The sequence below is a fragment of the Elephantulus edwardii genome, unplaced genomic scaffold (assembly GCF_000299155.1).
Source record: "Elephantulus edwardii isolate Elephantulus edwardi_28Jun2011 unplaced genomic scaffold, EleEdw1.0 scaffold00074, whole genome shotgun sequence".
In the NCBI taxonomy this organism is placed as follows: domain Eukaryota; kingdom Metazoa; phylum Chordata; class Mammalia; order Macroscelidea; family Macroscelididae; genus Elephantulus; species Elephantulus edwardii.
The window spans coordinates 12454832-12466921 of record NW_006399824.1 but is presented as its reverse complement, the minus strand read 5'-3'; the positions used below and the strand labels follow the sequence as shown (position 1 = coordinate 12466921).

Sequence of the window (12090 nt, the reverse complement as noted above, 5' to 3'; positions counted from 1 at the left end):
ACTGTTACAGGAGGATTTTGCCTCTCTCCTTTTCCAACAGAGCTTCTGGTGGATTCGAACCGTGTATCTCTGGGATTGCAGTGCAGCTTCTTGCCATTAGGCCACCAGAGCTGTGGATGATATTCTTGCTATCCTCCCACAACTCATCTGGTCTTCTCTCATTAATGTTCAAGGCCTCAAACCTGTTCCTGAGATAGATCGTTTTGAAATTCATTGACTGTGCAAAAAGGCATTTGACTGTGTGGACCACAACAAACTGTGGCTGTCTCTGAGAAGAATGGGAATCCCAGAACAGTTGATCGTGCTATGAGAAACCTATACTTAAACCAGGAGGCAGTCATCAGGACAGAGCAAGGAATACTGCATGGTTCAAAATTGACAAGGGTGTACTCCAGGGGTATGTCCTTTTTCCATACCTTTTCAATCTATATGCAGAACAGATTATCTGGGAGGTTGGGCTCTATGAGGAGAAATGTGGCATCAGGATTGGAGGATGACTCATCATAATCTGTGTTAGATGACACATCATGCTTGCTGAAACTGAGGAGAACCTGAAGTGCTTACTGCAGAAGGCCAGGGACTGGTAACCTTCAATATCAAGAAAACAAAGATTTTCACCACTGGGTTGATTGACAGCATCATGATGGATGCCGAAGATATTGAGATTGGTAACAGCTTTAGTTTGCTTGGCTTCACAATCAACACTCTTTGCACCAGCAGCCAAGAAATTAAATGATGTATTGTGTTGGGAAAGGCTGCTGTCAGAGACACCTCTCCAAAGTACTGAAGAGCAATCATGTCAGTCTGGAGACTAAGGTGCACCTGGTACAGGCCATGGTCTTTGCAATCACTTGCTATGCATCAGAGAGCTGGACAATGACTAGGGATAATAGAAGGAGAATTGATGCCTTTGAGCTGTGGTGCTGGAGAAGAGTATTGAATATACCATAGACTGCCAAGAGAATGAATAGTTTGGTCCTGGAGAGGATTAAATCAGGCTGCTCCTTGGAGTCAAGGATTCTGAAGCTTTGTCCGACATACTTTGAGCATATTGCAAGGAGGGACCAGTCCTTGGAGAGGGACATCATGCTTGGGAGGGTGGAGGGGCAGTGCAGGAGAGGAAGACCCTCTATGAGATGGATTGATTCAGTGATCGGGGTAATGCAGATCGGTGTTTCGGAGAAAATAAGATTGGCACAGGATAGAGCAGGGCTCTTGTTTAGGGCTCTTGTTCATAGGGTTGCTATGAGTTGAGGCGACTGGACGGCACATAGCAACACCTTGAGACAGAGAAGTTTTCCCTTCTTGCTCTCATGGAGCACCCTGGCTACCCTTGCTCCTGAACAGACTTGCTTTTTCTTTTGGAAGTCCATGGGATATCCAGTACTCTATTCCAACACCTCAGTTTAAAGGCATCACTTTTTCTTGTTATTCTTATTAATTGTTCAACTTTCCTATGCATAGGAAACCATTGAAAATACCAAATCTTCTGTCTGGTGCACCGTATTCTTTAAACTGACATCCTTACTCTCTAGTCTTTGAAGAGTTCTGTGACAGATTTTCCCATTGCAATATGTGTCTTGGTTTCTTGATTGCTGTTACAAGGGTGTTGATTGTGGATCCAAGTAAAATTAAATCATTGAAAACCTCAGTCTTTTCTTTGTCATGATGTTGCATTATTGAGGAGTTTAGTTTTCTTGATGTTAAGATATAAGTCATACTGAAGGCTGTAGGTTTTGATTTTCTATAGTAAGTGCTTCCAGTTTTCTTCACTTCTTCAAGGAATGTTGTGTTATCTGCATAATGCAGATGAATTTTCCTTCAATCCTGCCACATTCTTCTTCAAATAGCAGCCCAGTTTATAAGTTATATAGGTGTGAAGAAAGGATGCAACCCTGGCACACACCTTTCTTTTTTCCTTTTGTGAGTGTACCATGGAGTCCGATCCTATTGGCACAGGAGATTGGCCGTCCTTCTCCGGCAGAGTATCTGGTGGATTCCTTTGGGATTCAGTGCAGCTTCTTGCCACTAGGCAGCCAGAGTTTCCTATGCACCTTTCTTGATTTTTATTTATTTATTTTTTTAATTTCTAATTTTTTTCTGAACTCTTTAATTCTTATTAATTTTAATGAAAATTTACAGATACTTTGGATATCCATTCCTTCATTGTTGTATTTCCCTTTCTTGATTTTTAAACTGTGTTCTCAATTCCCATTTTTCTCAGTGTTAGTATTCATTTATTATAATCCGTACAGTCAGTTGCCTTTGCACGGTAAAAAAACCAGCCTACCAACAAAAAAGGAAAAAAACCCACAAGTATTTTTTGATATTTGCTTTCAGCTAGGATCCTTCTGACATCAGCAGTGATGTCCAAGACCTCTTGAAATCCAGCTCAGATTTCTGGAAGGGTTCTGTTGATGTACATGTTCCATTCATTTTTAAATATTCTTCAAGATTTTATTTGCATGTGATATTAATGACATTGTTTCATAATTTCCACTCTCTTGGATCATCTTTTTTTGGAATGGAACAAATATGGGTCTCTTTTAGTCAGTTGGACAGGTAACTGACTTTCAAATTTCTTGGTATATGCTACTGAGCATATCCAGGGCTACATCTGTTTGTCTAAACACCTCAGCTAGAATTCCATCAATTCCTGGGTCCTTACTTTTTGTCAGTGCCTTTAATGCAGCTTGAGATTTGTGTTATTTCATTTGACCTTGATAGGCTCTGAGATTTTGATCCTGAGGTCCTAAATCATTCCCTAAGGGTGTTGGCTTATGATTTGGCTCATGATTTTTACTTAACTTTGCCCTCCTTCTGCCTCCACTTTGATTATAGGGTTTTTTAAAAGTATACAAAGACTAGTGAAAGGGCCTACAAGATTACTCTTGTTATCGAAGGAACTTTTTAAAAATCAAGGAAATAGACTCTTTGAGTAACCATCTGTGTCATTTCTTTTTGTTAATCTCTGAAGAATGGGAGAATGAGATACTCTGAAATAATTAGGGGCCTGGTGTTAACATTGAAAACATTTATCAGCAAACAAGATGCTACCAATGTCTTTCATGTGTAAAGTAGTCTCCATCTTGATGACATGTTTGAATTGCACTTAACATCTGTATTTTGGGTTTTTGGTATGTATGTCTTATTGTTAGTATGTCTTTCTGGGAGGATGTTACAGGAAAATGCATGTGGAGAGATAGTGCTCTAAGCAGTTGAGCAAGAGAATGTGATAAGCAATTAAATGATCAAAGCAAAAAAAAAAGAGTGGAAAAATTGTCCCTATGTCAAGAATGCTGAACCATGAAATATGTAGGATACCTCATAGATCATGAAAAGGAGGGCATTGATAGATTAGAACTTGAGGAAAGAAATGCTGAAGAAGAGTTAATTAGGAAGAAGAGACAAATTATCAAATTTCGTAATAAAGTACCTTCACCTTGTTCCAGAAAGAAAATAAGTGTTTTTAAAGTGGAAAAACAATTCATAATGAAATAATTAGTTGAAGTGTTGTTTTGGTCTCCCCTCTTCAGTTGATTGGGTTCTTCATTTACTTGGAAACAGACTTAAATGCTGATCACTTTGCTGACGAGGCCATAGGTAGATTTGCAAAACAGGGAGATATTACCATGAAGGAAAGAATAAAGGGCCATCCAGACAACTCTTAATAATTTCCTGACTGAAAACATCCCTAATTTTCAGGCATAATCCAGATGATCCAGAATTTTCTACAAGTAGAGCTATTACTACAGCTGACAAAATGCCAGTGTTACTCAACTCTTCATTATTTATGAAATGTTTATGATTTATGTATCTTTTAAAATGATAAAGCCTTGCAGAAAATTATGAGAACTCAAAACACTTACTGATGACAATAAAGATCACAGTTTGCACAATATAGATTGTTGTTATATGCTAACAAGTCGCCTGCAACTCATAGTGATCATCTATGTGCAATAGCTCTGAACCCTACCCTAGCTTGAACCAGTCTTACTGACTGACTCATCTACCCCCATTACTCCAATCCATCCCATTCAGAGTCTCTCTCCTGCTTTGTCCCTCCATCCTTCCAAGCTTATTGCCCTTCTCCAAGCACTGTTCCCCCTTCTGGCCATATGCCCAAAGTATATGAGATGGAGCTTCAAAATCTTTCCCTCCAAAACAGATCTGTTTGTTCTCATGGTATGTTCAGTACTCTTTTCCTGCACCATGACTCACTCAAAGGCATTGATTCTTCTTCTGTCATCCTTAGTCATTGTCCAGCTTTCTGATGCATAGTAAGTAATTGCAAAGACCATGGGCTGGATCAGGTGCACCTTAGTCACACCATTACTTTTCAGCACTTTGGAGAGATCCCTGACAGTGAACTTCCCCAGTGCAATTCATCTTTTGATTTCCTGACTGCTGGTGCCAAGAGTGTTGATTGTGGAGCTGGACAAGATAAAGACAGTCTCAATTTCTTCTCCATCTCTCAAGATGCTGATGCTGCCAGTAGGCTAGTGGTGAAAATCTCTTCACTTGATATTGAGCTTTAATTCATATTGAAGGCTGCAGTCCTTGACCACTTGCAATAAATGCTTCAAGTCCTCCTCAGTTTTGGCAAGCAGGATTCTGTCATCTGTGTATCACATGTTGATGAGTCTTCCTTCAGGCCTGATGTAACACACCTCCTCATAAAGCCCAGCCTCCTGAATGATCTGTTCTGTATATAGATTGAAAAGGTAGGGACACAGGATGTATCCCTGATGCATGCCTTTCCCAATTTTGAACCATATATTGTTTCCCTGCTCTGTTCTGAGGACTGTTTCCTGGTCTTGCTTAGGCTTCACATAAGCACAGTCAAGTATTCTGGGATTCCCATTCTTTTCAAGGTTAGCCACATGTTGTGATCCATACAGTCAGAATGCCTTTTCATTGTCAATGAAATACAGATAGACATTTCCTCTGGTAATCTTTACTTTTGGCTTAGATCCATCTGACATTGGCTATAATGTAGTTCTCTGTCAGTGTACTGTTCCAGTTGTTTTTGGATGATCTTCTCCAGGATTTTGCTTGTGTGTGATATCGTTTGATAATTTTCACACACTGTCAGATCACCTTTCTTTGGAATGAGAATAAATATGAATCTCTTCCAGTCAGTTGGCCAGGTAATTGTTCTCTAGATTTGTTGGCACAACCTGGTGAGAGTGTCCAGGGCAGCATCTGTTTGTTGAAATATGTCAATTAGAATGCCTTCTAAACCTGGGTCCTTGATTTTTGCCAGTACTTTCAGAGAAACCTGAACTTTCTCCTTCATCACCATTGCCCCTTGATAGTATGTTATTTCATGAAATTCTTTTGTGTCAACTAATTCTTTTTAGTACAGGTACTCCTTTACAACGACACCAGTAAGCAGATTTGTGACATGTGGAGAAATATTGGAAGTTGTTAACTATTTAATTTTATGGATCCACAATTAGTTCCCATAGAAGCAGTAGTAGTAGTCAAGAAATCCAGCAACAGAGTGACTGTTCAGTCTGCTGGACCTCTTTCAAGTGCTGAAAAGCAGAGGTGTCACCTTGAGGATTAAAGGGCCTCTACCACGTCATATTTTAAGTCACTTAGTACATATGTGAAAGACTGAAGATGAGTTGATGCTTTTGAATTATGATGTTAGCCAAGAATATAGAATATGCCATGGATCTTTGGGGCAAAAAACAACTCCTTTCTGTTAAGTCCTCCTCCAGATATTTTTCCAGAGGGTGTAAATTGCAAGAGAAAAGATTGCATTTTGTCTTTCTCCTGTGGAGAGGTTGGTGAATTTGAATCGCCAGAGAGGGCCCACATTTAGATCAGCAGCATTGCTCCCTATGGACTGTACCACCAGAGCTCCCTACCAATTGCCAGAAGAACAAATAAATCTGTCTTGTAAGAAGTGCAGCCGGAATACCTGTTAGAGGTTTGGATGACAAGAGTTTGTCTCAAATACTTTGGGTATATGACCAGGCAGAGACCAGCCCCTGCTGAAAGGTATTGTGCTTGCTGGAAGTTTATTAAGAGAAGGATGCTCATGGAGATAGACATAATAACTAACAGTGGACTCCGCTATAGCAATTGTTGGCAGGATGACACGGGGTTGCTGTGAGTTGGAACCAACTTGATGGCATCTGACACCAATGATGTGTGGGTTTCACAGAGGTCAGGTGCTTGACTGTTACTGTCACATGTCATCGAGTTGGCTATGACTCATAGCAACATATGCACAGTAACTCTGAACACTGCTCTATCCTGAACCAATCTCACTGTCTCTGACACACAAACCCCCATTACCCTCGTCAGTTCATCTCATCTGGGATCTTCCTCTCCTGTGCTATCCCTCAACTCTTTCAATCAAAATGTTCTTTTTCAAAGATTGGTCCCCTCCTGGCTCTATGCTCAAATTATGTGAGATGAAGTCTCAAAATCCTTGCCTTCAAGGGACAGGTTGGCTTCACAGTCTACAGGATAGACCTGTTAGTTTCTGGCAGTCCGTGGTATGTTCAGTGTTATTCTCCAACACCACAACTCAAAGACATCAATTCTTTCTTCTATCCTTCTTGGTCATTGTCCACCTCTCTTATGAAAAGCATGTAATTGCAAACACCATGGCCTGGACTGACATCGTTGCTCTTCAGCACTCTGGAGAGGTCCTTAACAGCAGAGTTACCTAATGTAATTCGTCTTTTGAATTCCTGACAGCTGGTGCCAAGAGTGTTGATTGTGGAACCAAGCAAGCTAAAATTGTTAACAATTTCAATCTCTTCTCTAGCATGGTGCTGCCATTTGGCCTAGTGGTGAGAATCTTAGCTTCAATCCATATTGAAGACTACAGTGCTTGACGCTCTTCAGCAAATGCTTCAGGCCCTCTTCAATTTCAACATGTAAGGTTGTGTCATCTGCATAAAGCAGGTTGTTAATAAGTCTCTCTTCCAATCTGATGCCACATTTCTCCTTATAAAGTCTAGCCTTTCGAATGATCTGTTCTGCATACAGAGTGAAAATATATCAATAAAGCCTGGCAGTTCAAATGCACTAGCTGCTCTATGGGACAAAGATGTAAACAGCCAAGGAAAGGAAACCCTGTGGCATAGCTTCCTTTGTTCTACAGGGTCACCATGAGTTTGAATGGAATTACTTCAGTGGCAGTTGCTTTAAATTTTTGTTTGATGTATGTATACATTAAAATATGTTTATATGTAATGTGTCTAACCCCAGATAAAGGTAGAATTTATAAAGTTACTGATAATGAGAAATAGCAATAATGAAAATTGAAAACACAAGGGACGAGGGGAGCTCTGGTGGCCTAGTGGCAAGAAGCTGCACTGCAATCCCAGAGGAACACGGTTCGAATCCACCAGACGCTCTGCCGGAGAAGGAGGCGCAATATCCTCCTGTACCAGTCAGATCTGATTTGACGGTACACGTACACAAAATTTTAAAAAAAAAAAAAAAGAAAACACAAGGGACAGTTGGTGTTTGACTTGCATCCGAAGTGATGTACTGCAGCACTGTGGGAGTGGAACCCTATTGGAAGGCAGAGACACTTTTTACTGTGGTACTAGGCTCTTCTCATTATTTGTACTCAGTTACTGATCCAGCAGCAGTGATGGAGATTTGATGTGTGGTAATAAGCAGCATTTTTGATCTTAAACATTTTAAAACTTTCTAACTCATCAGAACTTAAGAATGCTTGTTTTCTAGGCTCATCAGCAGAGCAGACGAGCAGACCGTTTACTAGCTGCAGGGAAATACGAAGAGGCTATTTCTTGTCACAAAAAGGCTGCTGGTGAGTATTTTTTCTCCTATGTTTTACCACTTAGTTCTACACAGTGCAGTGTGACGTCTCACATTTTCCCAATGTAGCAGCATTTGCTTTGTGTGTGTGTTCTGTTTTCCAGTCCTCTATTTCTTGGCCTGATTGATTTTTTTTTTAAAAGAAATAGAGTTTTAAGAATGAAATTAGGCAACAGTGAATGAATAATCTTTTAAAAAAATTAACTGGAGCAGGGGTAGGGAGGAAAATATGCAATGGTGAATGAATGAAAATCCAATTTTTCTGTAAACTTTTGTTAAAATCACAGTTAAAGAAAAAGAAGAAATACTGAGTTTTAAAAATTGAGAGCAATTTTGTTTACCCAGGATCTCTTTAGACTTTACTATCAATGAAAGTCACCGTTGATAATGTGTCCTTTGCCTTGGGAGCCTCTTTTGTACACATTGGTTTCAAATGGCTAAGTAATAAACCAAAATGCCTTAGAGAGGACACATTTTACTCTTGCTGCATCTAAAATGGTTGTTGTTGTGTTAGTTGGAATTGACTTAGCAGACTCTACAGTGTGTTTTCAGAGGCAGTTAATGGCTGGGGAAGAGATTGTCTATCTTGCTCTTGCAGAGCAGCTGGTGGATTCAAACCATGTGCCTTCGAGATTGCAGCGCAACTTCTTAACACTATGCCACCAGAGCTCAAAATGGTTGTAGGCCATATTTTTTAAAAAATTAATTTGGTTTTTGAATGATGCTTTATAAATCAGTGATTTTCATACAGTATTAGTTTTTTAACATTATGTAGGCTGTCTTTCTTAAAGCAAGCACTAGAATTTTTCTCAGGGGCCTTGGTGGCTTAAGTAAGAAGTTACGCTAGCAACCTAAAGGCAGGGTGTTGGGATCCACCAGCCGCTCTGCTTGGAAGAGATGGGTAATCTCTCATGTGATTTCCAGCCTCTGAAAACTCACTAGAGGGCGGGCTATACTCTACAGCAATGAAGAAGTTTCCAGCCAAGTTGAGAACATCTGTCTAGAAGGCCCAGATGAAAAGATCCTGCTTAGCCAAAAAAAAAATCCTTCATTTCTATAGAGTTGAAACCTACTTAGAGCCCACATTGTAGTGAATTTTCAGAAGCTGGAAATTGCATGGAGAGACCAGGAACCAGGAAATTAAAAGATGAATTGTATCGGGAAAGTCTGCTGTCAGAGACCTTTCCAAAGTACTGCAGAGCAGTGATGTCATTCTGGAGGATAAGGTATGCCTGATCCAGGCCATAGTCTTTAGAATTACTATGCTATGCTGTACTGGACAATGACTAGGGATGATAGAAGAATTGATGCCTTTGAGCTGTGGTGCTAGTTAAGAGTATTGGATATACTGTGGACTGCTAGGAGAACAAACAGGTGCATTCTAGACAGGGTGAGACCATCCTGCTCCTTGGAGTCAAGGATTTTGAAGCTTCGTCTGATATACTTTGGACATGTTGCAAGGAACAACCAGTTCTTGGAGAGAGACATCATGTTTGGGAGGGTGGAGGGACAGCACAGGAGAGGAAGACTTTTGATGAGATAGATTGATTCAGTGACAGGGTAACAATAAAATTGGCAAAGAATAGAGCATGAAATAGGGCTTCACTAGGAGTCGTAGGCGACTCAACACAAAACAACAACAACAGATAGATGTTTATAGTGACCCAGTGAACAATGGATCTGAACCCTGCTCTGTGCCATTTTGACATACTGGAGCCCACTATTACAGTCACTGTGTCATTCTATCCGAAAGAAGGTCTTCTCTTGCTCTAACCCTCCACTTTTCCAAGCCTGATGTCCTCTTCTAAGGACTGACCCCTCTTAACAATATGCCCAAAGTCTATGAGATTAAGTTTCACTATCCTTGCCTCCAAAGAGTCCCATGGTTGCACTTTCCCCAAGACATACTCGTTTTTCTTTCTGACAGTCCATGGGATATTTAGGCTAGTAGGATGAAGACAATCATACTCTTTTGTTTTTTTTTTGTGATTTGAGTGAAAATTTACAGAGCAAATTAGTTTTCCATCAGCTATTCATACACTTTGTGTGTGTGTGTGTGTGTGAGTGTACCGTCAAATCAGATCTGACTGGTACAGGAGGAGATTGTCCCTCCTTTTCCCGGCAGAGCATCTGGTGGATTCGAACCGTATGCCTCTGGGATTGTAGTTGCAGCTCCTTGCCACTAGGCCACCAGAGCTCCCCTACACATTTTGTTTTATAACATCAGTTACAGTATTGACAATTGTACTTTCCCCCCATTTCTCCTTGAAGGTTTTTTTTCCATCGGTCCTTTTATTTTATCCCATCGTGCCTTCTGGGCTTTCTTATTGTTGTTATGTGCATTTCCTACAACTCACAGCGACCGTGTGTACAACAGCTCTGAAGCCTGCCCTATCCTGAGTCAGTCTCACTGACTCAGATATACCTATACCCCTTATTGCCCCAGTTACTGTATCAAACCATCTCATCCAGGGTCTTCCTCTCCTGCGCTGCACTCCACCCATTGAGCATGATGCTCCTCTTCAAGCATGGCCCATCCTGGCCTCGTGCCTAGAGTATGTGAGATGGAGCTTGAAAATCCTAGCTTTTAAGGAGAAACTTGGTTTCACCCTCTTCAAGACAGACCTGTTTGTTTTCTTGGTGTTCTATGTTATGTTCAGTACTCTCCTCCAGTACCACAACTCAAAGGCGTCAATTCTTCTCTCTCCTGAGTCGTTAGCTCTCTTGATGATACATACCAAGTAATTGCAAAGACCATGGCATGGATCAGGCACACCTTAGTCTCTAGACTGACATCATTGCTTCTCAGTACTCTGAAGTTGTCCCTGACAGCAGATTTTCCCAGTGCAGTTCGTCTTGATTTCCTGAGTGGGCTTTACACTTAAGCTGTTGGTGCTCCTTTGTCCTTATGTGGTTCTGAGTGGGCTTTACACTTAGGCAGTTGGTGCTCCTTTGTCCTTATGTGGTTGGTTATCTAAGGAGTGAGTTACTTAAAAGTGTTATTGGTCATTTGGTCACCCTATAAGACCTACCTGAAAGCTGACCCAAAGGGGTGTTTTCTTCCAGGTCAACCATATTGTTTTCTTGGCTGCCTACTGTCTTTCCTGTGTGACTTTATTGCTGAAGTGAGTACTCTGGTGGACATTGGTTTGGATAAGTCTTTGCTTAGATGATTTGACCTATAAGTTGGCAATTGTTAGAGAAACTTAAGTCTTACACTGAAATAATTACACTGAAGTGTATCTTATGTTTGCATTGGTGTCTGCTGTTAGTCTAAGCTTACAGTGTTAGATTTTTATGTGCCTTAGAGGAGGCTGGAGGTTCAGGTTTTCAAAGTCACATTGAAGGAGATTGTCTTTGTCCCGAGGAGCAGCTGTTGATTGAAACCTCCTGCCTTTGGGTTCGCAGCATAACCTCCTCACCCACCAGCATGTGCCTAGGCCACTGGAGCTCCTTAAGTGTATAGTAGGTGAAATGTATGATTGTTTCGTAGTGCATTAAACTTAGCAACCAGTGCTTTTAAGTTATTCTTAAATATTTTCTTACCAATCTAATTGTTTGTATTTATTGTGCAGTGTACTCCTCTTACTTCTAAAGAAGCTGTTAATGTAGATGAATACCTCAGTAGAAAGATAGATTCCATCTCATGGCCTAACATGGTCATGGTCACACATACATAATGTGTTAAAAAGGAGAAGCAAGCTAGCATATGTTGTGCATTGCATAGCATTGTAAACAAACAAAAAGTTCTATTAGATCACTTTTCTGTCTGATGGCTTAAACTAATATTGGGCATTAAATGTACCATCATCCATTTCTCTGGATTGAAATTCTGTGATAGTCTCAGGACTAAAAAAGGTGAGGATAGCCTTTTAGATCAACTAGCTCTGATTATAGAGATGCAACTGAAGTTTGACTATGTGCTGCAGAACTAGAGTGGTGAAAATTGATGTGGCTGAAATGAACACTTTTTAAATTGACCCACTTTTAGAGCTTGTGAAAGATGTTCAGGAGTTGTGGATTCTGAATGGACGAGCTTAATATTTGGAAATCAGTTTAGAAGTGTGACAGGGAAAGGCCAGGTACCTGACAAAGACTTGTGAGAAGGCAAGCATGAAATGAGAAGGCTTCTAGTGTTTTATAAATGAAAATAAAGGGATTACTTGATTTTGTTTGCCTTTTGGGGAAAGATGGGTCTACTCTCTAGGTAGAAAGTGACTTGTTGTTGTTGTTATGTGCCGTCGAGTCACTTACAACTCATAATGACCCTATGTA

At 40.5% G+C, this 12090-nt stretch overlaps 1 protein-coding gene across 1 annotated transcript in view; it reads left to right on the top strand.

Annotated features, from left to right (window-relative positions):
- NRBF2 (nuclear receptor binding factor 2) overlaps nucleotides 1-12090 on the top strand; it is a gene marked incomplete at its 3' end in the record, with an annotated part of 28756 nt that overhangs the window by 10049 nt on the left and 6617 nt on the right. The window contains exon 2 of the mRNA XM_006889057.1: nucleotides 7723-7807. Coding sequence (XP_006889119.1) covers nucleotides 7723-7807 — 85 coding nt within the window. The remainder of the gene's footprint in view (nucleotides 1-7722; nucleotides 7808-12090) is intronic.